The sequence below is a fragment of the Carettochelys insculpta genome, chromosome 6 (assembly GCF_033958435.1).
Source record: "Carettochelys insculpta isolate YL-2023 chromosome 6, ASM3395843v1, whole genome shotgun sequence".
NCBI classification, from domain to species: domain Eukaryota; kingdom Metazoa; phylum Chordata; order Testudines; family Carettochelyidae; genus Carettochelys; species Carettochelys insculpta.
In genome coordinates, this window is record NC_134142.1 from 20,866,191 (window position 1) to 20,889,446 (window position 23,256).

Genomic DNA, 23,256 nt, shown 5'->3' on the forward strand with positions numbered 1-23,256 from the left:
AGGTAGATACACTCTCGCTGTAATAGAGTTTATGCGTGCCCCTAAGAACTCTATGTCCTGTGTGGGGTCTATCTTTGATTTTGCCAGGTTGATAACCAGGCTGAGCGAAGAGAACGTGCCTGCTGTGACGCGTATCATGCGTAGTACCTCCTCCTTCGAGGCCCCTTTGAGTAGGCAGTCGTCCAGATACGGGAATATAAATACCCCCTGTCTGTGCAGGTAGGCTGACACCACTGCCAAGGTCTTGGTGAAGACTCTGGGGGCCGAGGAGAGGCCAAACGGTAGGACCTTGTATTGAAAATGTTCTTTGCCTACCACGAACCGGAGGAATCATCGGTGAGCCGGATGGATAGTTATGTGAAAATACGCATCTTGTAAGTCGAGGGCTGCAAACCAATCTCCATCGTCCAGTGCCATAAGGATGGAGGCGATTGTGATCATCCGAAAGCGTTGCTTGCGCAGGTACCGGTTGAGGCCTCGAAGATCTAAGATGGGCCTCCAGCCTCCTGTCTTTTTCTCCATGAGGAAGTACCTCGAGTAGAACCCTTTCCCTTGCAGTTGCTCCGGCACTCTTTCCACTGCCCCTATGAGCATGAGATGGTCTACCTCCTGCTTGAGCCTCGCTACGTGGGAGGCCTCCTGGAGGTGGGGCCTAGGTGGAGGTCGTGGCGGTGGGAGCGACTGGAAGGGGATGGCGTACCCCGTGGCTATGATCTCCAGCACCCATTTGTCTCTGGCGATCCTCTGCCACTGGTCGTAGAATGGTCGGAGGCGATGGTGGAATAACCGCTTCGGATGACCTTGTGCGATGGTAGTGATGGCGCAGACCTGGATCTGTGTGTCAAACTTGTGGCCTTTGGCCCTGCCCCGAGGACGCACGGCTCTGTTGGGAACGTCGCCTGGGAGTTCTGTACTGCTGGTGCTGTTGATGTCGCCCTTGCTCGTAACCCCTGTGGTACTGGGGACGCTGTTGCTGGTACTGGTACCGTCTGTGTTGAGGGTAGTACTTTTTCCTTTCTGTATGGAGGGGTGTAAATCCCCAGGGTCCTAAGTGTGGCTCTTGAATCTTTACTGGAATGAAGGACCGAGTCAGTTGATTCAGCAAACAGCTTCTGCGAGTCGAAGGGAAGATCGATGATCTTTGCCTGCAGATCCCGCGGTATACCCGAAGTCTGGAGCCAGGACTCCCTTCGCATCACCACTGCTGTAGCTGTGGAGCGTGCTACTGTGTCCGGAACCTCCAGGGCGATCTGAACTCCCGTCCTCGAGGCCGCATAGCCTTCTTGCACGATGGCCTTGAGCACCGGTTTCTTATCCTCTGGAAGCGAGTCCATGAGGGAGGTTAACCTAGTGTAGTTGCAAAATTATGGTTCGCTAGATGCGCTGCGTAATTTGCCATTCGCAACAGTAGTGTGGAGGAGAAGTAGACCTTTCTGCCGAACAGCTCTAGCTTCTTGGCATCTTTGTCTGTTCCCCCTGTCTTGAATTGAGATGTCTTTGATCTTTGTTGCAACGACTCCACCACCAAGGAATTTGGTTGTGGGTGGCTGAACAGGAACTCCATGCCCTTCGCCGGCACGAGGTATTTCTTATCCGCTCTCTTGTGGACAGGCGGAATAGTCGCAGGGGTCTGCCATATCATAGTGGCGGACTCCAAGATTGCTTCATCAAGCGGTATTGCTATTTTGGAGGAGGCCGGAGGTCTCAGATTTTTGAGGCGCTTATGGTGTTTCTCTTGCACCTCTGCTGTCTGGATGCCTTGCGTGAAGGCCACCCTCTTAAACAGCTTTTGAAACTGTTTGAGATCGCCCGGAGGATGGACGTGCCCCGGGGCCGTAGCCTCGTCCGGGGAGGAGAGCGAGGAACCACTAGGGTACGCCTCTCTGGACCCTTCCGGTTCCTGTTGGTGATGGTACATCCGCTCGCTGGAAGCTTGCAAGGGAAAATCTCAGGGTTCCATAACCAGTTCCCCCTGAGATACTTGAATCTCTGTCCCCGTTCGCGATTGCCCTCGAGGATACAGGACCGTCTGTGGGGATCTTTCCCTGGTAGATTGCCGGTGGTGTCTATGCCCCGCGTGATAGGGGCGACCATGGCAGCATGGGCACTGTTCTTGGGAAGGTGACCTAGACCACTCCCTTGTTGCATACCCTCTGCGTCTGGGGGAGCGAGATCGTCGAGAGACCTGGGACACTGGAGAGAGCAATTTGTGATAGTACTCCAGCGGCTCAAACCCCAGGAAGGGTGAAGGTGGTCCCAGCCAGGGCGAGGCTGGTTCTAAAAATGGAGACGGGGGCTCCAGGTAGGCTAGGGGGGACCCCTGCCTTCTAGTTGGAGTCTGCAGCATGAGCGGAGGGCTGAGAGAAAGCAACTGTGCAGCCCTGTCTGGAGAGGGGCTGCGGTGCCTTGTTTTGTGTGCAGCCTTCCCCCTCCCTTGAGGGGGTAGCTCCGCCCCCTGATGTGTAGGGGATCTCGGCCCCGCCCGCGCCTTGCTCGGCACGCTTATGGGCGGTGCCACATGGGCGGTGTCCTCCGGTGCCTGCAGGCTGCGTGCCTGCGCGCTCTGCACCGCCGGTTCCCCAGGGGTCGGTGCCACTGCCTACGGTGCCGCCGGTACCGGCGCTTGTTTAGCCGCCGCCCTGTCTGCGGTGCAGGGCAGCTGTTTGATCATCGGAGGCTGAGCCGCCTCCACGTGGCTCTCCGTGCCGCCACCGATCAGCTGTTGCTGCGGCTGGGGGCTGTGCGTTCCTCCCGTCCCGCTCGCTGTTGCTGCCGGCAGGGATCGGGTTGGGGAGACTTTCCTCCGTTTTTGCGCTGATGGGGTGAGGGAGGCAGCTTTCCTTTTATGGGCCCCGGAGGGTCCCTCCTGCTGCGGCCGCTCCAGCACATCTGGCTGGAGGGCCTTGTCGAAGAGCAGCATTTTAAGCCGCATCTCCCTGTCCTCCCTTGCTCTGACTGTTAATTTTGCACAGAAGGAGCATTTCTGCGTGACATGGGACTCCCCCAGGCACCTTATGCAGTGACTGTGCCCATCAGACGCTGGCATTGCCTCTCGGCAAGACTCACATTTCTTGAATCCTGAAGAGGACATTGTTGGTGAGTCTTTCAGTTGTTAATGGGGTACTTAGCACCTTCTCTGTGCTGTTTTCCCCCTCTCCCATAGCCTGCCGCGGCAGGAGGGCTAATGGCCCTAGGCTCCTGGCCTCCGGTGCTCCCCTTGTTACTAGGACTGGACTGAATGCCATCCCGCTTGTTTTTTTTTTGTTTTTTTTTTTGGAAAGTAACAACTGGCTAACTTAACAGTAGCCTAAGAACTTGAAAACTTTAAAGAAAAACAGTTAAAACCATTGAATACGCTAACTTGGCCGTAGCCTAGTCGGATTCCGTCTGCAGCTGACGGCGGTTAAGAGGAACTGGCGGGGACCGGATTGCGCACGTGGCCAGGGGTGCGCAAGGGAGTGGCGCGCACCGGCGCATGCGCGGTCCAGCAGAAACCGCTTGGAAGATCCGATCTGCGGCGCCGGGCGAGCCCGACACCTAATGTGGAGCACCCACGGGGACACTCAAAGAACCACCACAGGTTAGGCACTAATGCTCTAAAGTTACATGCAATATGATGCAGCTAAACGAAACAAGATGACTTATTAAATACGTCTTTCTCTTTGTGGAAAACATCTAAGCTTCCAAAACATACTTTATATGTGACTAGTGATAAGGCTTTCACATACATTAGATTACCAAAGGTAGCCAGGTCATATTATTTGGGATAGTTTTGCTGAGGTTTAAAAAACCAGAAGCTTGATGGCCTAAAATATAAATACATTCCTTTAAAAGAAGCAAGCACCATTTATCATTACCTGAAAAGGAAGCTCTAGAAGATGGCTTGGAACTTCCTTTAAAAGATTTAAAAACACTCTTGATCTATTGCCATAATCTACAAAGAAAACCTTGACAACAAAGAAAGGAATGAAAATATAAAATCAATGGAGATTTCAAAGCACTGCAGAAGGTGCTAGTTTAGAAGCTATAAGGTATCAAGTACACAATTGTCCTATTGCAGTATATAAATTTACTTTAATTGTTACACATCAGATACACTGAGATAGTTCAATAGAACAACACACTACGTAGCCAGCTGGAAGACAAATATTTGTAACTATGGAGTCGTGAATAATGGGTTCCTGGGTGCAGAATGTGTCAGAAACAAACAGGTCAATTTTTGCTTGCCTATTACTCCATCTTCACCTACTTGACATACCCATCAATCAAAAATCAACTGCTAATTAGAGACAGGATTAGGCAAACTTCTCTCCAAGGCAACAGTTCTTGGCCCATACCAATTATAGACAAGGCCTAGGGGCTGGTGTCTTAGACTGAAATTTGGATAACCTTCCCACAGACCAGCAGTGGATGAAGTTTGATACTTGTGGTGTCTTGATTGGTAGATAGCTTTGGCTTGCAGGGGAAGGTGACAGTCAGGTATTATACTTCCCCCACCCCATTCCAGAGCAAAAAGTTAATGGAACACTGAGGCCTTGTGTTAGCTGTCTGATCAGCTGCTTTGCCTGTCCACTTGCTGATAGAGAGGGCAGACAGATTCTAAGAATGTGGAGAATTACTGGACTTCTGTAAGGCATGTATGTTTTGCATCAGAACAGATTTCACTAACTGCTTCCACAATTACAAGTGGTGTCCACATTAACCTACTGAAGTCACCTGAAGACTGCCCTTCCCAGGAATGATCCTTGCTAAGAATGGAACACCAAAATCAAGAAAGGGTTGTGAGATTTCCATTGAAATTGCCTCTGCACTTCAGATATATGATGAGAGCTGATGGCCTAGCCAGCCTGTACTTGTGGCTATACCTACATAAGAAGTCAATGGGCAGACCATGGGCAAAATTCAAACTGCCAGATACTTTTGAATGGATACCAAAATCATAGTTATCACTACTTTTTTAAAATTTCCCTAGAGCCTGGGTCTTAACTACACCCTGACCAAAAAAACTGGACTATCCCGACCTACCCGCAATATGATTCAGACTTCAAACAAGTTTTACCACAAGTGGCAGTGGTTAGCTGAGCAGGTAGCTTCCAGGGAGCCGATGGTGAGCTATCACTGCCAGTGCATAAGAGAGCCTATGGGAAGGTGAACTCTTAGGCATTAAGCATAGGTAGCATATAACTGTTTTTAGACACAAATTAACAAGGACTACATTCTGGCCACCCTTTTAACTACAGCTGAGTGCACATGATTCCAACAGATTGTGATTTTTGATCATGTTGATGAACACATTTACCTTCTCAGTCATTACAAGGTGACATTGATTCCTCAAGTTGATGCGCAATTTAATTATTTGGCGTATTCTCCCAAATTATAGACCTTGTAGTTCGAGCATGTTTTCAGCTTTTCATTTGCTACTTCAGCACACCTTACTACATCACCCACTTTTTGATCCCAGCAACATTCTTCTTTAGTGTTACGAAAGTGACAACTTCCGTGTTGTGTTCTGACTTATCATTCATTTGCTCCTCAGCGACTTTGTCTAAGGTTTGATTGTATGCATTTGCTTTCCTTATAAAGATGTTTGTAATTGTCACAACCGTGCTTCATTAAAATATTGAACTAGTTCTTAGCATTCAAATATTGTGTAACAGAGTACTATACCTCAGCAGAATCTCCAGAAACATACAAGATCTGGGCTCTATAGTATCCTTTGTTTTCAAAATCAGTATACTGTGCCAAACAGACCAAATCAGGATATGGACGCACAGGCAGAGGCATCAGATCCAGCTGGCTAATTTCAGCAGTAAGCCTTTTGAGAACGTTCATGTTTTTTTCATCTATTCGATAACCCCAGAAATGTCCGACTTCCACGACCTAAAACACCAAGATAAAACTTGCTAACATCTTTGAATTTTAAGTCATCTTTTTCTATTAAAAATCAGAGTTTCATATGATTTTTGTTCTGCAATGCTTGAAAAACACCACTTTTCTTTCAGGTTCACCTGCACATCAGAAAAAATACATTAAAACATTCCTAATTGTGGAAAAGCATTCACAGCAGCAGTTTTTAAATTACTGGTGTATTTCTTAAATGACAAAGCATAACTTTTATACCTACATTGCACCAGCTACTATAAACTAGAGACCTATTCTCAGCAGACGAACTTTGGTGTAAAATCTGACCTATCATGAGAGGAAGAACAGGTACACTGAAGATTTAAATCAACCTATTACGCCAATTATAATCTTATTTTGTATTTGTACTCTTAGTTATGTTCCTAACGAGAGGTTAACTCTCACTAGTTGAGATATTTTAAGATGCGTTCATTTACAACTAAATACAGCTTTGACACAAAATTTGGAACTTACTTTTATTAACTTGGAGAATACAGTAGACCCCCATCTTATGCAGAGGTTGCATTCTCGTGAAACCCCGCCTAAGTCAAATTTGGAGTAACTGGAGGGAGCCAAGAAACTGACAAGCATAGCACCGCTGGTCAGTTTCCTGTGTCCTGTGAGTGGTGGACAGCTGAGAGCCCGGCTCTGGGGCTCCTGTCAGGGGCGGCAGCTGCCCCTGTCTGTGGCAGCAGCACAGAGTCAGAGCTCCAGGTTGCCTACCACTCAGGGAAGCTGGGAAACTGGCCAGCGCAGCAGTGCTGGTCAGTTTCCCCACTCCTTTGAGTGGCAGGGAGCTGGTGCGTTAACCTGTTATATGCACAACTCGAGTGCCTGTATCTAAGGGTTCTATTCTACAATATACCTACACACATTTAAGCAATTATATAGTTTTTAATACATTTCTTCAGGTTCTTAATTTTTACATTAGAAAACGGTGTAAAATGGACATTTCTTATTTATTAGATGACAGTTTTTTAATCCTTTATTCTGAATTTAAAATTGATTTATTAAACAAAAGAATTATCATTTGCCAATAGCAAAACAAACTGTTCCTAATCATTGTGTCCTTCAAGATTTTAGAACTAATGAATCTCATCTCACCCCTCACTTTTATTATTTAATTTTTTTTTTAAATCCACTTTGCTCTGAGACTTATCCGTGAGGGCTTGCTCAGGCTGTATCTAAACAGAGGAGACACTTTTTGCATACAGTTTCAAACTTCTCAAGAGAAAATCTCTTTGTTGCATTTTGTTCTTGTTCAGCTCAGAATCAGTCTGATAAGCTCACCTTCCTCTGTAAAAGGAGATGGTGTTTGAGTCAGATGACAAATACCTTCAGGTGTGGTTTTCTTCCCCCACCCCCACCCTTTTTAATTCTTTTAAATTTGTTTTCCACACGCTTCATGGGCATGGCTGCCCTGTTACGCCCTGGACAGGGCTTTATGTGGTTAGTCTTGCACAGATCCTTGAACCCTCTAGATAGTTCTTTCTTGAGCCCTCCCCTTTAGATTCCTCCTCCCCAACATCTGGGAATGGGGACTCACTGCCAGAATTTTGTGACTCAAGGTTGGGGAATTAAGGGAGTGTTACTGGGAGCTCTGATTCTCTTCTCTCTCAGAGAACTCAGAACCCATAAAGGACTGGGAACGCTGCTAGTATTAGGTTAGCATGTGCCTACAGTAATGGCAGACAGAAGGAGAACAGCTTATGTGTAGCAGAAGAGTGAGAGATTCTGGATTGCGACACTGAATGCTTCAGTGTCATGTGGCTGGAAGCAGCTCAGCACCAAGTTTTGGCAGGAGCTGTTCTGGGCTGAGAAATTCCCATAGGGAGGTTTTCCTCATAGAGGAATCCTTGATGGGTGATCTCTCTCTAGGGCTTATAACTCCATGCAGTCAGAAGGTGACATTACCATTGTGGTCAGAAGTGACAGTTCAAGTTGAGCTCTCAAAGGGTAGATCTGCACAGCAAAGTTATTTCAAAATAATTATCCTAGGATTTACACAACACAATTGCTATTTTGAAATAACTTCCAAACAGCAGTTGGTTTATTTCGAAATGGGGGCTGTGTAAACAGGGAATAGAGCCTAATCTGAAATAAGAAATAGGGCGTCCAATGGCACTATTCTGAAAAAGCTATTTCTAAATACAGCATCAACACACACAGAGCCTAACTGATATTTCAAAATTCCTCTTTGTGGCTATGTCTCCACTAGCACCCCCCTTTCAAAGTGGGATGCTAATGAGACACTTCAGCATATGCTAATGAGGCACTGCAACAAATATGCATGAAGATTCGGGATCTCTAAAGGAAAAGGACTACACCTTTTTCTGGCAGGATAAAGCCCAAGAAGAACCCAGAGAGCATGGTGTTGGCTTTGCTGTCAGAAACACCCTTCTACAAATGATTGATTTAGTCATGGGCGGATCAGAAAGACTTCTTCGGATCACGCTTCAAACTTGTGCCGGTCCTGTCCACCTGATCAGCGCTTATGCTCCAACCCTGTACGCCACACCAGAAGTAAAAGACAAGTTCTATGACGTACTTAGTGCTGCTGTAGCACAAATACCTGCTTGTGAACAACTGTACATCTTGGGTGACTTCAATGCAAGAGTTGGAGCTGATTGGGCCTCATGGCCTTCCTGCTTAGGACACTTCGGTGTGGGAAAAATGAATGACAATGAACAGCGTCTCCTTGAACTGTGCACGTACCACAATCTGTGCATCACAAACACATTCTTCCGAACGAAGCCACAGCACAGAGTGTTGTGGAGACACCCACGCTCGAAGCACTGGCATCAACTAGATGTGGTCATCACTAGGCATAATAAGCTCAAAAACGTCCTTCTGACATGCAGCTATCATAATGCTGACTGTGATACAGATCACTCGCTAGTTTGCTCCAAGCTCAAGCTGAGACCCAAGAAGCTGTACCGCTCTAAACCTGCTGGAAGGCCCCGCATTGACACCAGAAAGACAGCAAACTTGGAGAAAGCTGAAAAGTTCAGAGAGACCCTCCAGGAAAATCTGTGCAGAGGCCCTGGGGGCGCCGATGCGACATCCAAATGGCAACAACTACCGAGGGATACAGTTTACAACACGGCCTTGTCGGTGTTTGGAAGAAGAGCTAGAAACACGAACGACTGGTTCGAAGCTAACTCCGATGAGATGATTCCAGTCATTGAAAAGAAGCGCGCTGCACTCCTGGAGTACAAACGCTCACCGAGCCAGAGTACTCAGCAAGCACTTAGAGAGGCCAGAAGAACAGTACAGCAGACAGCCAGGCACTGTGCCAACAACCACTGGCTCCAGCTATGCAGCAGCATCCAGAGCCGTGCTGACTTTGGTAATCTCAGAGGAACGTACGAGGGTATGAGGAAGGCGTTAGGACCCACCCAGAACAAGATGGCACCTCTGAAATGCAAATCTGGTGAAGTCATCACTGACAAAGCCAAACAGATGGAGTGCTGGGTTGAGCACTACTCCGAGCTGTACTCACGCGAGAACGTTGTGGTTGACGCAGCACTCGATGCTGTCGAGCTCCTACCAGTAATGGACGAACTGGATCAAGAACCGACTGTGGATGAACTGAAGAGAGCCATCGACAGCATTGCAGCAGGAAAGGCCCCTGGCCAGGTTGGTATACCACCAGAGGTAATCAAGTGTGCCGCGGACACACTCCTGGAACCCCTACATAAGCTACTGTGCCTGTGCTGGAAAGAGGGTGAGGTTCCACAGGATATGCGCAATGTTAACATTGTAACGTTGTATAAGAACAAAGGAGACCGAAGTGACTGCAACAACTACCGTGGAATCTCCCTCCTAAGCGTCACTGGTAAACTGTTCACTCGCGTCATCCTTGGCAGACTCCAGAAGATTGCTGAGAGGGTGTACCCCGAATCGCAGTGCGGATTCCGCACAGAGAGGTCTACCGTTGACATGGTCTTCTCTCTAAGGCAGCTGCAGGAGAAGTGCAGGGAGCAGAGGAAGCCACTCTACATAGCCTTCATCGACCTGACCAAGGCCTTTGACTTGGTCAGCAGGGATGGTCCGTTCAAACTGCTCCACAAGATAGGCTGTCCTCCATGGTTACTCAAGATGATCCAGTCGTTCCACAAAGACATGAGAGGAACCATCCAATATGACGGCACATTATCGGATGCTTTCAGAATCACGAGCAGCGTCAAACAAGGATGAGTGCTTGCTCCGACATTGTTCGGGAGCTTCTTCGCACTCCTCCTGAAGCATGCCTTTGGATCTTCAACAGAGGGCATCTTGCTGCTCACAAGATCTGATGGGAAACTGTTCAACCTTGCAAGGCTGAACGCTAAGTCTAAGGTGCGGGAAGTCCTCATCAGAGACATGCTGTTTGCAGACGATGCTGCTGTAGTGTCTCACACAGAAGACCAACTTCAAAAACTGCTGGATCAGTTCTCCAAAGCATGCAAGGATTTTGGGCTTACCATCAGCCTAAAGAAGACAAACGTACTCGGTCAGGATGTTGCTGCATCCCCATCAATCAGCACTGACAACTATACATTAGAGGTCGTCCACGAGTTTGTTTACCTTGGGTTCACCATCACTGACACCCTGTCGTTGGACCCTGAGCTAAATAGGAGGATCGGAAAAGTGGCCACAACTCTGAAGGCTGAATGTCTTCCACTTGCACTACCTCAGGCGCATCTTTGGAATATCATGGAAGGACAGAGTGACCAACACCGCCATCCTTGAGCAAGCTGGAATCCCAACCATACACACCCTCCTGAGGCAGCGTCGGCTCTGCTGGCTCGGCCACATCCACAGGAGGAATGATGGAAGGATTCCAAAAGACATCCTGTATGGTGAGCTAGCCTCTGGCAAAAGACCTCCTGGACGCCCCCAGTTGCGCGACAAAGATGTCTGCAAGAGAGACCTTAGAGAGGTAGACATCGAGCTGGACAACTGGGAAGAACTAGCGGATGACCGCAGCAGATGGAGGCAGGGGTTACGCAAGGGCCTTCAGAAGGGCGAGATGAAGATCAGACAGCTAGCAGAGGAGAAGCGAGCGCACAGAAAGCACAATAAGGACTTGCCAGACACGCACTACATCTGCAAGAGATGCAGCAAGGACTGTCACTCTCGTGTGGGTCTTCATAGTCACAGTAGACGCTGTAAATGAAGTCCTCAACTGAAACTTTAAAGGGCATGATCCATAGTCTATGCAGACTGAAGGACGCCTACTACTGCTTTTGATCATACGCAGCTCATCTACACGGGTCCTTTTTGAAAGGACCCTGCACACTTCAAAATCCCCTTATTCATAGAACCAACTAGAAATGAGGGGATTTCAAAGTGTGCAGTGTCCTTTCGAAAAGGACCCCATGTAGACAAGTCGCACGCGATTGAAAACGACACTTTCAAAGTGATGCAGCCACCATTATGCTAATGAGGCACTGCATATTCATTGCAGTGCCTCATTAGCATATCCTGACACATCTGATTAGCATCCCCCTTTTGAAAGGGGGGTGCTAATGTAAACACAGTCTGTGTTACAGCATTATTTCAAAATAAGCTCTCCAGAATAGCTTATTTTGAAATAAGGCTGCAGTGTAGCCATAGCCGAAAATCACAAGGCCCTAGTGATGTTCTTGGATTCAAAAGGCTCTTGTACTGTGTACATTCAATAGCTTAGCATGGCAGCTAATCTCATTTGTTTGGTCATTAGAAAGACATGAAATCAGGACTTCCTTTTTTCCCCCAGTTTTGCAGCTTAAAGACCTACAATTCACACGGTAACTGGGAATGTGCATCTCTCCCAGACAAACGAGGCACTTTTAGTCTCCATGTGAAGCTGGAATAGCTCTCTCACATGAGAGGCAGTGACTAAACCTAGATGAGCTGAGCTCTCAAAATGTGCTAACAGCGATCTAAACATACAAGAAGGCACAACCCAGGACTTACAATTTCAAGACTATTATTTGTTGGCAAACGTTCTAAAGTTACTAGATATGGTCAGCATTTTAATGACAGAACTTTCCTACCTCTGTGACACAGATGGACAAGGGAAGGCTTGTAAATGTGTGTGACTGTTCTAGAGCATCAAGTGAGGTTTCCATGGGCTCTACTGTCTGCTTCTGAAAATCCACATTTACTCTAAAAAACATAATTGAATACAAATATAACCATTCAAACACTACATTCTGGGATTCTTCTGAAATGAGAATTTGGAGTTCAGTTTAATAAAAACAAACCTGAACACTTTTGTTCTGGGTCTATAACAAGGTTGAGACATTCATACCTAACAAGAAAGATATGAGCCCTAAAATGCATGTGGTCTGTGTCGACAAAATATAAAGGTAGAGTGGAGGAGGGTTGTGAAAATCCAAAAGACCACTGAGAAATGATATTTTATGTGCTTGCTATGGCATAACACAAAACAAACAATACATGCAAAGTAACAGCTGACCTGCCAAATTCTTGCAAAATTCACAAAAGCCTAAATTATCAAGAGAGTTTTCCACTTTGCCATCTCTTTTAAGATTAGATTTATGAAAAAAAATATTTGGACTGATTATACCAAGGATAAATTCCAAAGCATTATCTTTTTAGAATCCTGAAGTTGCTAGGAATTGACAAGAGTTAAAACATTCAACATTAATCTTCATAGTTGGGCTTTCTATGCTTCTTAAAGTGCTTTAATATTTAATATTCATATACGTCTTACCAAAATGCTATGGGCTATATAAGTTTTGTTCAAAAGTCAGTATAACTAGTCAATCTGTATACACACTGAACTTAAGGCTATAAAACAGCCACCATCACTTTAATATTTTAAAATAATATATCCAAAGCTTATAGGCTTATTTCTGAGGTACAGCTGACCACGAACATTTGGAAGAGAGCTGTTTCAACAAGTTGTCTAAGAATGGAGGTAGAGTCTCCAGCTATTGACACAGGACAAGCCACTGTAACAGATTCCTCTGGCACAACCCTTCCCTAGAGCACTAGATATGGCCTAATCAAGTGATCCATATTTTCAGCCTGTGAATTGAAGTTGTTTGCCCAGAAATTTTCTGAAGGTTCGTCCACCTGTTCTTAAGAATCCCTAAGGAGGTTTCAAGAGGTGAAAGGACACTAACAGAGTTTGCAAGCAAGACAGGGATGAATGCTACTTCTGCCTAAGCTACATCTCCTTCCCCTAATGTCCCCAGGGAGCTGTCTTCCCTTTTAGTTTTCAAATACCCTTTCAATTACCACCATGCATATGCCTACTTGCTGCTCCCACCATATTAACTTCCTACAGCAAGGCAGAGAGGTAGGAACTCTGCAAACTGATTTTAACCAACAAAATACTGCCCCCCATTCAATTAGCCCCCAAACTATTCAAAAGACACCAGTCCCCATTAAGAAGAAATAAAAATTTCAGGTTTCCAGGCCAAACCATTTTTGAATGACAAATAGCCACCTCTTCCCCCCTCAAAAATGTTCTTAGTAATTTCATTACAATTTCTATTCAACACTCCATCCAACTCATCCACATTTCCCAGAATAATGCTAATTTGGCACAAGACTATGTCTCTGATATCTGAAATGCACTGGTTTAGTTTTGGTGGTGACAGAGGTAGTTCACATTTGATCTTGAAATAAAAACTTTGTTCCAGCCTAAATCTATGAAGAGACTAGTCTCTTGCCATAATGAGGTACCTTGCATTCCTCAATCCTGTAAATGTCATTCCTTCCATTTTTCCTTCAATCATTTCTGGAGGATAAATATTGAGTTCAAGTGGAATTCTTAGCTGTGATATTTTGAGCGCCATATACACTGCAGGAAGAGTTTTAAACCGCTCTGCTGGATTCCGAGAGAACTCCACAAAGGCTCTGTTTCAAAAAACAAAACAAAACAAAACCCCACAGTGCGTAATTTCTTTGGGGAAAAAGTGGGTCAGTTCTTCTCCTGGCCCACTTCTGAGAAGGTACGAGAAACGCGAAAATGTATGTAGTCTCTCAGCCACTGCTCAATCTGTCCTACGTATCTTTAGAATATTTTTACACACAATTATGAAGAAAAGCTGAAAGAATTGGGCTTGTTTAGCTTGGAAAAAAGAAGACTGAGGGCAGACACGATAGCAGTTTTCAGATATCTTAAAGGGTGTCATAAGGAGGAGGGAGAAAACTTGTTCTTCTTGGCCTCTGAGGAGAGAACAAGAGGCAATGGACTTAAGCTGCAGCAAGGGAAGTTTAGGTTGGACATTAGGAAAAAGTTCCTAACTGTCAGGGTGGTCAAGTACTGGAATAAGTTGCCAGGGGAGGTTGTGGAATCTCCCTCACTGGAGATATTTAAGAACAGATTAGACAGATGTCTATCAGGGATGGTGTAGATAGTGGTCAGTCCTGCCGTCGGGGCAGGGGACTGGACTTGGTGGCCTCTCGAGGCCCCTTCCGGTCCTAGTGTTCTATGATTCTATGGCTATGATGATGATATTTTAGCAGGTACATGACGATAAAGTAAACGCAGATATAGTAATATAAAGAGGAAGAGTTTGAGGAAGATGCAAAAGAATTAATTATGAAGATTTGAAACCTGAAGAAGGCAGGAAAAAGTAACACCACCACGGTTCTCAAAATACAAGACATCCTTATTAGGAGAGCTTTTACACAAAAGAAGAAAATTACAACAATGGGTAAAAAGGCTGGTTTCTCTACTACTAAACACATGCCCAGCCTCAAGCCTGCTTCTCTCATTCTGCCCAACACGATTTTGAATGTAAACATCCTCAACTCCTTCTACCGATCATATCACAAAAGAGATCACTGAACGCTGCAGATAGATCACAGGCTAACAAAAGATGTTACATGTTTTTTACATTAGTCCCCACTCATCCTTCCACAACTATGTGTAAAATAATATATTTTACTTACTTTGTTCCATCGTATGCAATGGCTTTCACTTGACCACACTGTCTAAAGAGTGACTGCAGCTGCTTATGGTACAGGAAACCATACGGAGGAATGTTCTTCACCTGCCATGAAAAATAAAATTAGTATTTTTACAGTTATAAAAAGCTTTAATAGATTATGCATTTAAAATGTTTACATTTTGTGAATGGAAAAAAATATTTAAAAGTGAACAACCCATGGGTTGGTTTGATCTCAGACTCCTCTTCTTCAGATTTATTTTGCAAAAAAAAGGACAAATAGGTATTTTAATGAGCCTCCCTCACAAAACACAGAAGATCTAGTTTGGTTAGGAATTACTCCAGTAGGCTATTTACAATTAACTCCATCCACTCCATTTGTATTCAAAGGAAGATGGAATTCATGGCTTCCTTGCTCTTGTTACGACTGTGCCCCTGTGTGCAGGGTTCCATAAACTGAGGATATCAAAGGAATTCCATTACCTCCCAAGATTTCCAACTGGGTTAGTATTCCTGATAAATCAGGCCTCTAAACAAATATAGGTAATCATAAGTGACCAAGACAGTAAAAGGTCCAAGTTGACAAGAATTTGAGTTATGAATAAAATTAGAAAACCAGAGTGCAACAATAGTCTCAGACTACACTGAAAGCATGTCTCTATTCCATGAATTTACTGAATGAGTCAATTCATCTGTGGCTGAACAGCCACAGTTGTGTTATCTTGTTTTCTTCCTCAAACTAGTCCATGGTTTGCGTGTAGATATTTTTATCTTTTGGTTGGGAAAGCTACAGTTTGGTATTTTGTGAGGCATATCATGTTGTAGGTGTGCCTTTGTGTGCCCATTTGTGCTTTAATTTCAGTTTCACTTTTTACTAAAATACTAGCAGTGTATGATGACAACCATGTGAAACTTCCTACCTAGATAGCTATCCTAGTATATGCGTATTTTTGTACCTTTTTTTCAAGTTTACTGTAGTCATTTCATAGTAGCATTTTTTTCACCTGGACAATGAAAACTAGATTTAGAGCACAAAAATTCTGGGAGTGATCTTATAAGCAATCCTAAAGCAATAGATAGGTGTATGGTACATGTGCAATGGGGAGAGACTGCTAAATAGTAATATTTATATTGCATGCATCAAGTGTTTATTCTATAAATACCTACAAACAATTATTCTGGACAGTCATAATACATAGTTTTAGCCTATATCAGGTTGAGTGCAAGAGGTTCTTCACAGGAGACCAACATTCAAATGCTCAGAACAAGCCTTTAACTGGAATATTTTCAAATCAGTCCACCCACACAGCAGGTATTAACAGAGTCCTGTACACATACAAAATTGGTATCTGCAGCCGTATCCATTAAAATGAGCAGTGGATATGTGCACTGACATCTAAGAATGCCCATATAAAGCAGAGATCTGCAAATCTGCAGGGTTCTAAATACAAACTTTGTATCCACATATTTAGAGCGCCCTAGATATAAAATCTGGGAGGTTAAAAGAGAGAAGTCTTTCTCTATAATGATTAAAGCAGACAATTATCTCTCTGCTGTTGCAAAAAAGAATAAAACTTCAAAATACCATCCTCAGTACTGAAATCTCATGTAATTAAAATACACAGATTATGCATTGCCTTAACATACCATTACAATGGTTTTGGGATCTCTACCAGCCAGCTCCCTCACAGCAATTTCTTCATCACTTTGTCCAACAGTAAAGTAGTTTGGATAGAAAGCACCAGCCATTACAACCTGAAATAGAGTCAATATTTTGTTAAAATGCAACACATTATATTTAGTTCCTCACAATGGGACATAAATGCCCTTCAGTGCAAATACACAACAATGACATTACTGAAAGTTCTATACTTGGACAGCCACTCTGGATGGGAACAAGTGTAAAATACACATTTCAATTTAGAATTACAATTTAAAATTCAGATTCCTAAAGAATATCATAAAAATTGATTCTCTTCTAGGACAACTTCACTTTTTTAGTACTTGTAAAGGTAGATAGGGTCTGTTCAAATTATGAAAATCCAGAGACATTATGGAAAAAGCCTGGTGTCTAAATAGTCACATAAAATATTCTTGGATTTTACATGAAATAACTACATAAACAAGATTCTGTAGAGTACAGAAGATGACATATTCACTTTGCCACTAATGGTATCCACATTAGACCTCAAGGTGTTTGAGGGCATAGATCTGAATCAAAATTTCACTGAAGTCTCAATAAAGTCTTCCACATCACCAATACCCATCATAAAATAATCTTACTCCCTATTAGCCAAAAGCCAATTTCACCTGAGAAACAACTGAAGAGGTGATTTCTACAAAATCTGGAAGTGATACTAATTTTCCAGTAACTACAGAGGCAATGAAAGTCCAAATGTTGTATCCCACACACAGGTAGTGCAGCCCACCCACAAACCTTTTAATTTGCTACAATTTTAATTTTCATTCTTTACCTACCCCAGAGCGTTTTTCTTCCAAACTAGTTAATTTTTATAACATAAAGATTGTTTTGCACAGTCATAGCAAAATGATATCTCACCCTGTTTCGTTTTACTTTGATAAAGAGTTGGAAGCGAAGGGATAGCCACAGAGCCATTGTTCACTATAACCCGTGATCCATAAATAATGGTAACATGAATTGTATCTCTATTTTCCACATTAACATTTCAAAACAAAGTTTGATAATGTCACATGAACTAAGATATAAAACTAAAGGGTGAAAAACTGATTTCAAAACACATGATGGGCTCCCATTTGTACTCAAGTGTAAAAAGTTTGCTCCAAAGAGCTTAAAAATACAGTATATTCTGCTTAACAGCAATCTTGATACAAATTGAACCTCTATAGTCTGGTACTCTATCATCTGGCAACATCCATGGTCTGGCATGATTTTAGTTAACTAAATGTCCACTTATCATGGGTGTGGCCAAGTTTCCTGTGGTCCCACAAATTTTGTTTACATTCACCAGTCCTGGCTCTCAGCATTCTGTGCCATTATTTAACTCCAATTTACCCCTAAAGGTCTTCTAAGAGCCCAGTAAGAAGCAGAAGTGTTGGTAATGCTGATAGGCAATACTGACTTCCCAGGGTTTGACAAATTCTCTCATTCGGCTCCATTCAGGTCCTGAGGATGCCAGACTGAAGAGATTCAACCTGTATTAGCAACGTCCAGTTAATGGCAATATGTAGCTGAGAACCAATCCCCATTAACATTAACAAGATTAGGATATTAGCAACGGCACAGTTGTTATTTGCAACTTTTACTCTTGGGGGGAATTCTGGGGGAATACACTCATCCTTCCCAATTCCTGTGCTTTCCTGTGCAAAATAGCAGGGAATCAAAGGGAAGCCACGTGCTCTGGAGCACAGTTTAGGGAGCAGACTACCCATCCAAACAGGGTCAGACATGGGGAAGGCACACAGGTTGTAACTCCTCCCCCAGCCCTGCCATTGCTGCAAGAACAGAGAGGCCCAGCTGATGTGACAGCTGAATGCTGCCTTCTAGGTCTTAGTGCCAGTCACACTACCCTTCAGCGTGCTGGAAGCCTTCCTGTTTTCTGCGGAGCTTGGTAAGGAGGGTGGGGGAAATAAAAGAAGGGTGAATGAGGGGAAGAGGCAATGGGAGAGGGGAATGTGGGAGTGAGGTGGGGCAATGGGAAGAAAACAGGATGGAAAATCACAGGGAGGGGACAGGGGAGGAGAGGGGAAGGCTAGCATGTAGCCTCCCCACAGCAACAACTGGGGCTCGCCCCTTAAGCAGGCTCATGGAAGCCTCACCATAAAAAGCCCAAGTCCCTCATGATGAGCCGCGGCTACCTTCACCTGGCCCCTTTCCACACACCCCTCACAAGCCTCTGTACAACCTGATCTACCACTGAGCCTCCTGCACCCAGATTCCCCACATGGAAGTCTCTCGCCCCACAACTGGCTCCTGATGAGCTGATCCTGCCACCCACCCTTGGTACACCCAGAAGAGAGAGGCAGGGGCCACAGGGTGTTTCAGGGCTAGGTCCAGCCCTTGTACTGTGTCAGGGTCAGGTGCAGCTTCACTGCTGAATCCCTGTATCAGAAGAAATTGGGGGCATCACAATGACCTCCCAGGTCAATGCAGCCAGTGGCCTGTGCTCTCCACTGCCATGCTGATGCTAAGTTATGAACAAATTACCTGCAAAATGAAGCGCTGTTTGTATTTATATTCCCGATCCAGAACAGGTGGTTGAGTATTAACATACATATTGAAGGACTTAATTCGATTCTTCAGTTCTTCGAACAATTCAGCCACCTGAAATGTTAATGCTAAGGCTAAACACATTAAAACCATTCACAAAAAAAGCCTGCAATAGAAATTGTCATCCAAAATGGGGAAGCTCCTAACCATTTTTGTAAGAACCACCAGCAGCAATTTCATACAATATATTATCGTGTAGTAATGCATGTGGGCTAGCATATCAATATATATTTATGAGATGTATGACCTATGAGTGCCCGTGGGTGCACATACACACACACGCACGCGCAAAACAACAGTAACAATAAGATCAGATATTCTAACAGTGTGATACAGCCTAAACTGGTATATATCATATGCACGTATCCCATACCACCCTCTATTTACTGAAGCAAGCAGTTGTCACAAGCAGACAGGAAACTTGCCAAAATCAAGATAAATTTTGTTCTATGTCTTAGTACCAGACAGGGATTTACCTCCCTGGTCCAGTACCTGGAAAGCTAGTGTTCAAAACAAAGAAAAGGAAGGAACAGAGCAAAGTAGACAACTGGGACAAACTGGTGGGTTGGATTTTAGGGGCATATAAAGTGACATGTAATCTCTAAAATCATTACATAAATATCAGCAGCTAAAAACATGTACTTTGGGAGACACACTTTCTGCATCAAGTGAATGTAACATAGTTGTATGAGACTTCACTTAAGAGAATTTTTTCAAGTATCATATCATGGAACCTTCAGTGGTTTGAGCATTGGCCTGCTAAACCCAGAGTTGTGAGTTCAATCCTTGTGGAGGCCATTTAGGAATTAGGCAGAATAGATATCAGAGATGGTGCTTGCTGCTGCCAAGAGGGCAGGGGACTGGACTAGATGACCTCCCAAGGTCCCTTCCAGTTCTAGGACATGTGTGTGTGTAACCCGGCTGGCACTGATTATTTGGTCTCTGGAGTATATTTCATAAACATTCAAACTGTGGTCAAGTAATTGATTATGCAATTTATCAACGCTACATAAAACAAACATTTCTTCACACCTGCTTAATATCGCTACTCATACAAAGGCTGCCTAGCAGTCCCTAAGAAGAGATCCCTAACCGTCTATCCTCAGAGGCAAAAAACAGGGTTCGCATGTCTCACATAACAGTGCAAAATCCATCCTCCAAGACAGCTCTTTATGGCTACATCTACACAAGCACACTACATCGAAGTAGCCTATTTGGACATAAGAACATCAAAATAGGCTACTTCGACGCGTATTGTCTACACATCCTCCAGGACTGGTGCCATCGACATTCAATGTTGAAGTAAGGACGGAGAACGTTGAAAGGAGCCGCCCAGAAGGACATGCGGAGCGTCCACACACACACACAAGTGCTCCCCGTCGAAATAAGGGGCCGGCAAAGCCCCAAGCAGCTCCCTTAAAGGGCCCTTCCCAGACACACATGGCCTACACAGCATGAGATCCACAGAGCTGACAACTGGTTGCAGACCCTGTGCATGCAGCACGGACCCCCAGCTACAGCAGCAGCAACAACCAGAAGCTCTGGGCTAAGGGCTGCTGCACACAGTGACCATAGAGCCCCCCAGGGGCTGGACAGAGCGTCTCTCAACCCCTCAGCTGATGACCACCATGGAGGACCCCGCTATTTCGAAGTAGCGGGACCTGGATCGTCTACACACACCCTACTTTGACGTTGAACGTCGAAGTAGGGAGCTATTCCCATCTTTGGATGTGAATAACGATTTCAATGTCTCGCCACCTAATGTCGATTTCAACGTCGAAATAGCATACAGCGCGTGTAGACGCGACGCGTGCTATTTCGACGTTGTGCCAGCTACTTTGAAGTAGCTGGCTAGCGTAGACACACCCTATAATACAAGAATTCCCTTGCTGAAAAGTACATCATGCGTTAAGCACAGAAACAGAGGAAAGAACTGAAATAATCTTTGACATGAATATGGAGAAATGTTTTATGCAAGGATGAGAAGTCGGCCTGAATTTCCTTCCGATATCCAGGACACGTGCCAAAACAAAGGCATGCATCTTCAGGGAGCTGTAGCAGTTACCAAACGCACATCATCCTGAACTTAGCTAAGAACCCCATCTAGCTTTGTCTTAAGGGATAGCCTGTCTCTGTAGTCGTAACAAAACTTTCAACATTAAGCAGTACTTAGTATGTTTCTGTTAAGCTTTCTGTGAAAATAGAAGTGGGCTTATGGCTTTCCTGTAGCTTCTGCAACTCTAAGTAGGCTTCAATCCACCAAACAAAAAGCATGACCTACTTGTACAAAAATGCACACGTCTTTCCTTCCCAAAGGCTTTTTGAGGGATTCAGTTGTGGAAATGCTGTCCAGCAGGAGTATAATACAATACCTAATCAGGCATTCCTTCTGAACTAAGAGTGCCCGTAACACAGCACGAACTCCCACAAAGAACAAGGCAGGTGCGGGGGGAAGGGAAGTAAAGGGAGATTGTAACAGAAGCGTTGATAGTGTCCAGCGGTAACTCCCCTGTCGAAGCAGGAACTTAATCCAGAATTCCAGAATTTAATCCACATTCCTCCGGTATCTAAAAACAGCTGTGAATCCCAATAACAAACTGACATCACCCTCCAGTTGCTGATGCATACAGAAAATAATAGTCTCAATATCACCACTTAGTTCAATTAGCTCACGTGGTAGACATTCATTGTATAGGTATAAAAATTCCAACCCTGTTTATTACCCCAAGTGAGGAGGAGTCAATACAGTAGACCTCTGAGATACACGCACACCAGACGCACGCATCTTGGGTTAACGGGGCTCCGAGGGTGGGGAACTCACCAGCGCCGCTGCACTTGTCAGTCTCCCGGCTCCTGTCAGGTCTGCAGTCAAGATGCCGCCACTGACAGGAGTGGAGAAACTGTTGTTGTTGGGGTGGCAGTCTGACTCTCACCACACTGACAGGAGCATGGAAACTGACCTGGGCAGCAGTCCTGGTCAGTTTCCTGACTCCAGCAAGTGGAAGGGAGCCGGGAACCAGGCCCTGACAGGAGCAGGGCAGCAGAGCCAAGAGTCAGGCTGCTGCCCCTAAGAGGAGCAGAGAAGCTGACCAGAGCATTGGCACTGGTCAGCTTCCTGTCTCCTGTGAGTGGCGGGCAGCCCAGGGCCAGGCTCTCCGCTGCCCACCACTCACAGGAGACAGGAAACTGGCCAGTAGTGCTGCACTGGTCAGTTTCCTGGCTCACCGGAGTTGCACAAGAACGCAAACCCCGTGTAAGTCGGGGGTCTACTGTACAGCCCCTCACAGTGAAAGGTCAGTTCTTTTCAGTTTGCTTTTCAGAAATGACCTCCAAGAATCTAAGTTACAGGAAAGAGGAAGTTGCAAAAGTGTCAAGAAGGTTATCCCATGCAGTCTTAATCCACCCTTTTGTATGTGGTACATCATCATAGCTTTTAATTGCATGTTCACATGCTATCTTTCTCCACAGTACCCTTGCCTATCCATTGCATAGGATGGACTGTGCCCTGCAAACTAAGGGTGCGTCTACACTAGCCGGCTACTTCGAAGTAGCTGGTACAACGTCACAGAATCACAGCGCTGGAAGGGACCTCAGGAGGTCATCTAGTCCAGCCCCCTGCTTCAAGCAGGATCAACTCCCACTAAGTCATCCCAGCCAGGACCTTGTCCAGCCGGGACTTAAAAACCTCAAGGGATAGAGAATCCACCACCTCTCTAGGCAACGCATTCCAATGCTTCACCACACGCCTGGTGAAGTAGTTTTTCTTAATATCTAACCTACACCTCTCCCTCTTCAACATCTGACCATTACTCCTTGTTCTGCCATCTGACACCACTGAGAACAGTTTCTCACTCTCCTTTTTAGAGCTCCCCTTCAGGAAGCTGAAGGCTGCTATTAAAACACCTCTAAGTCTTCTCTTCTGCAAACTAAACAAGCCCAAATCCCTCAGCCTATCCTCATAGGTCTTGTGCTCCAGACCCTTAATCATTTTTGCTGCCCTTCGCTGAACCTGCTCCAGCAAATCCACATCCTTTTTATACTGGGGGGGCCCAAAACTGGACACAATATTCCAGATGTGGCCTCACCAGTGCTGAATAAAGAGGAATAACTACTTCTCTAGATCGGCTCGAAATGCTCCTCCTAATGTTCCCCAGTATGCCGTTAACTTTCTTGGCTACAAGGGCACACTGTTTACTCATATCCAGCCTT

At 45.0% G+C, this 23,256-nt stretch overlaps 1 protein-coding gene across 1 annotated transcript in view; it reads right to left on the minus strand.

Annotated features, from left to right (window-relative positions):
- Window positions 1–23,256, minus strand: part of TDRD9 (tudor domain containing 9) — a 123,846-nt gene that overhangs the window by 22,279 nt on the left and 78,311 nt on the right. Inside the window, 7 exon segments of the mRNA XM_074998701.1 lie at window positions 3,858–3,947; window positions 5,668–5,880; window positions 11,925–12,036; window positions 13,588–13,761; window positions 14,803–14,903; window positions 16,446–16,553; window positions 18,985–19,101. Of these exon segments, the coding sequence (XP_074854802.1) occupies window positions 3,858–3,947; window positions 5,668–5,880; window positions 11,925–12,036; window positions 13,588–13,761; window positions 14,803–14,903; window positions 16,446–16,553; window positions 18,985–19,101 (915 nt within the window).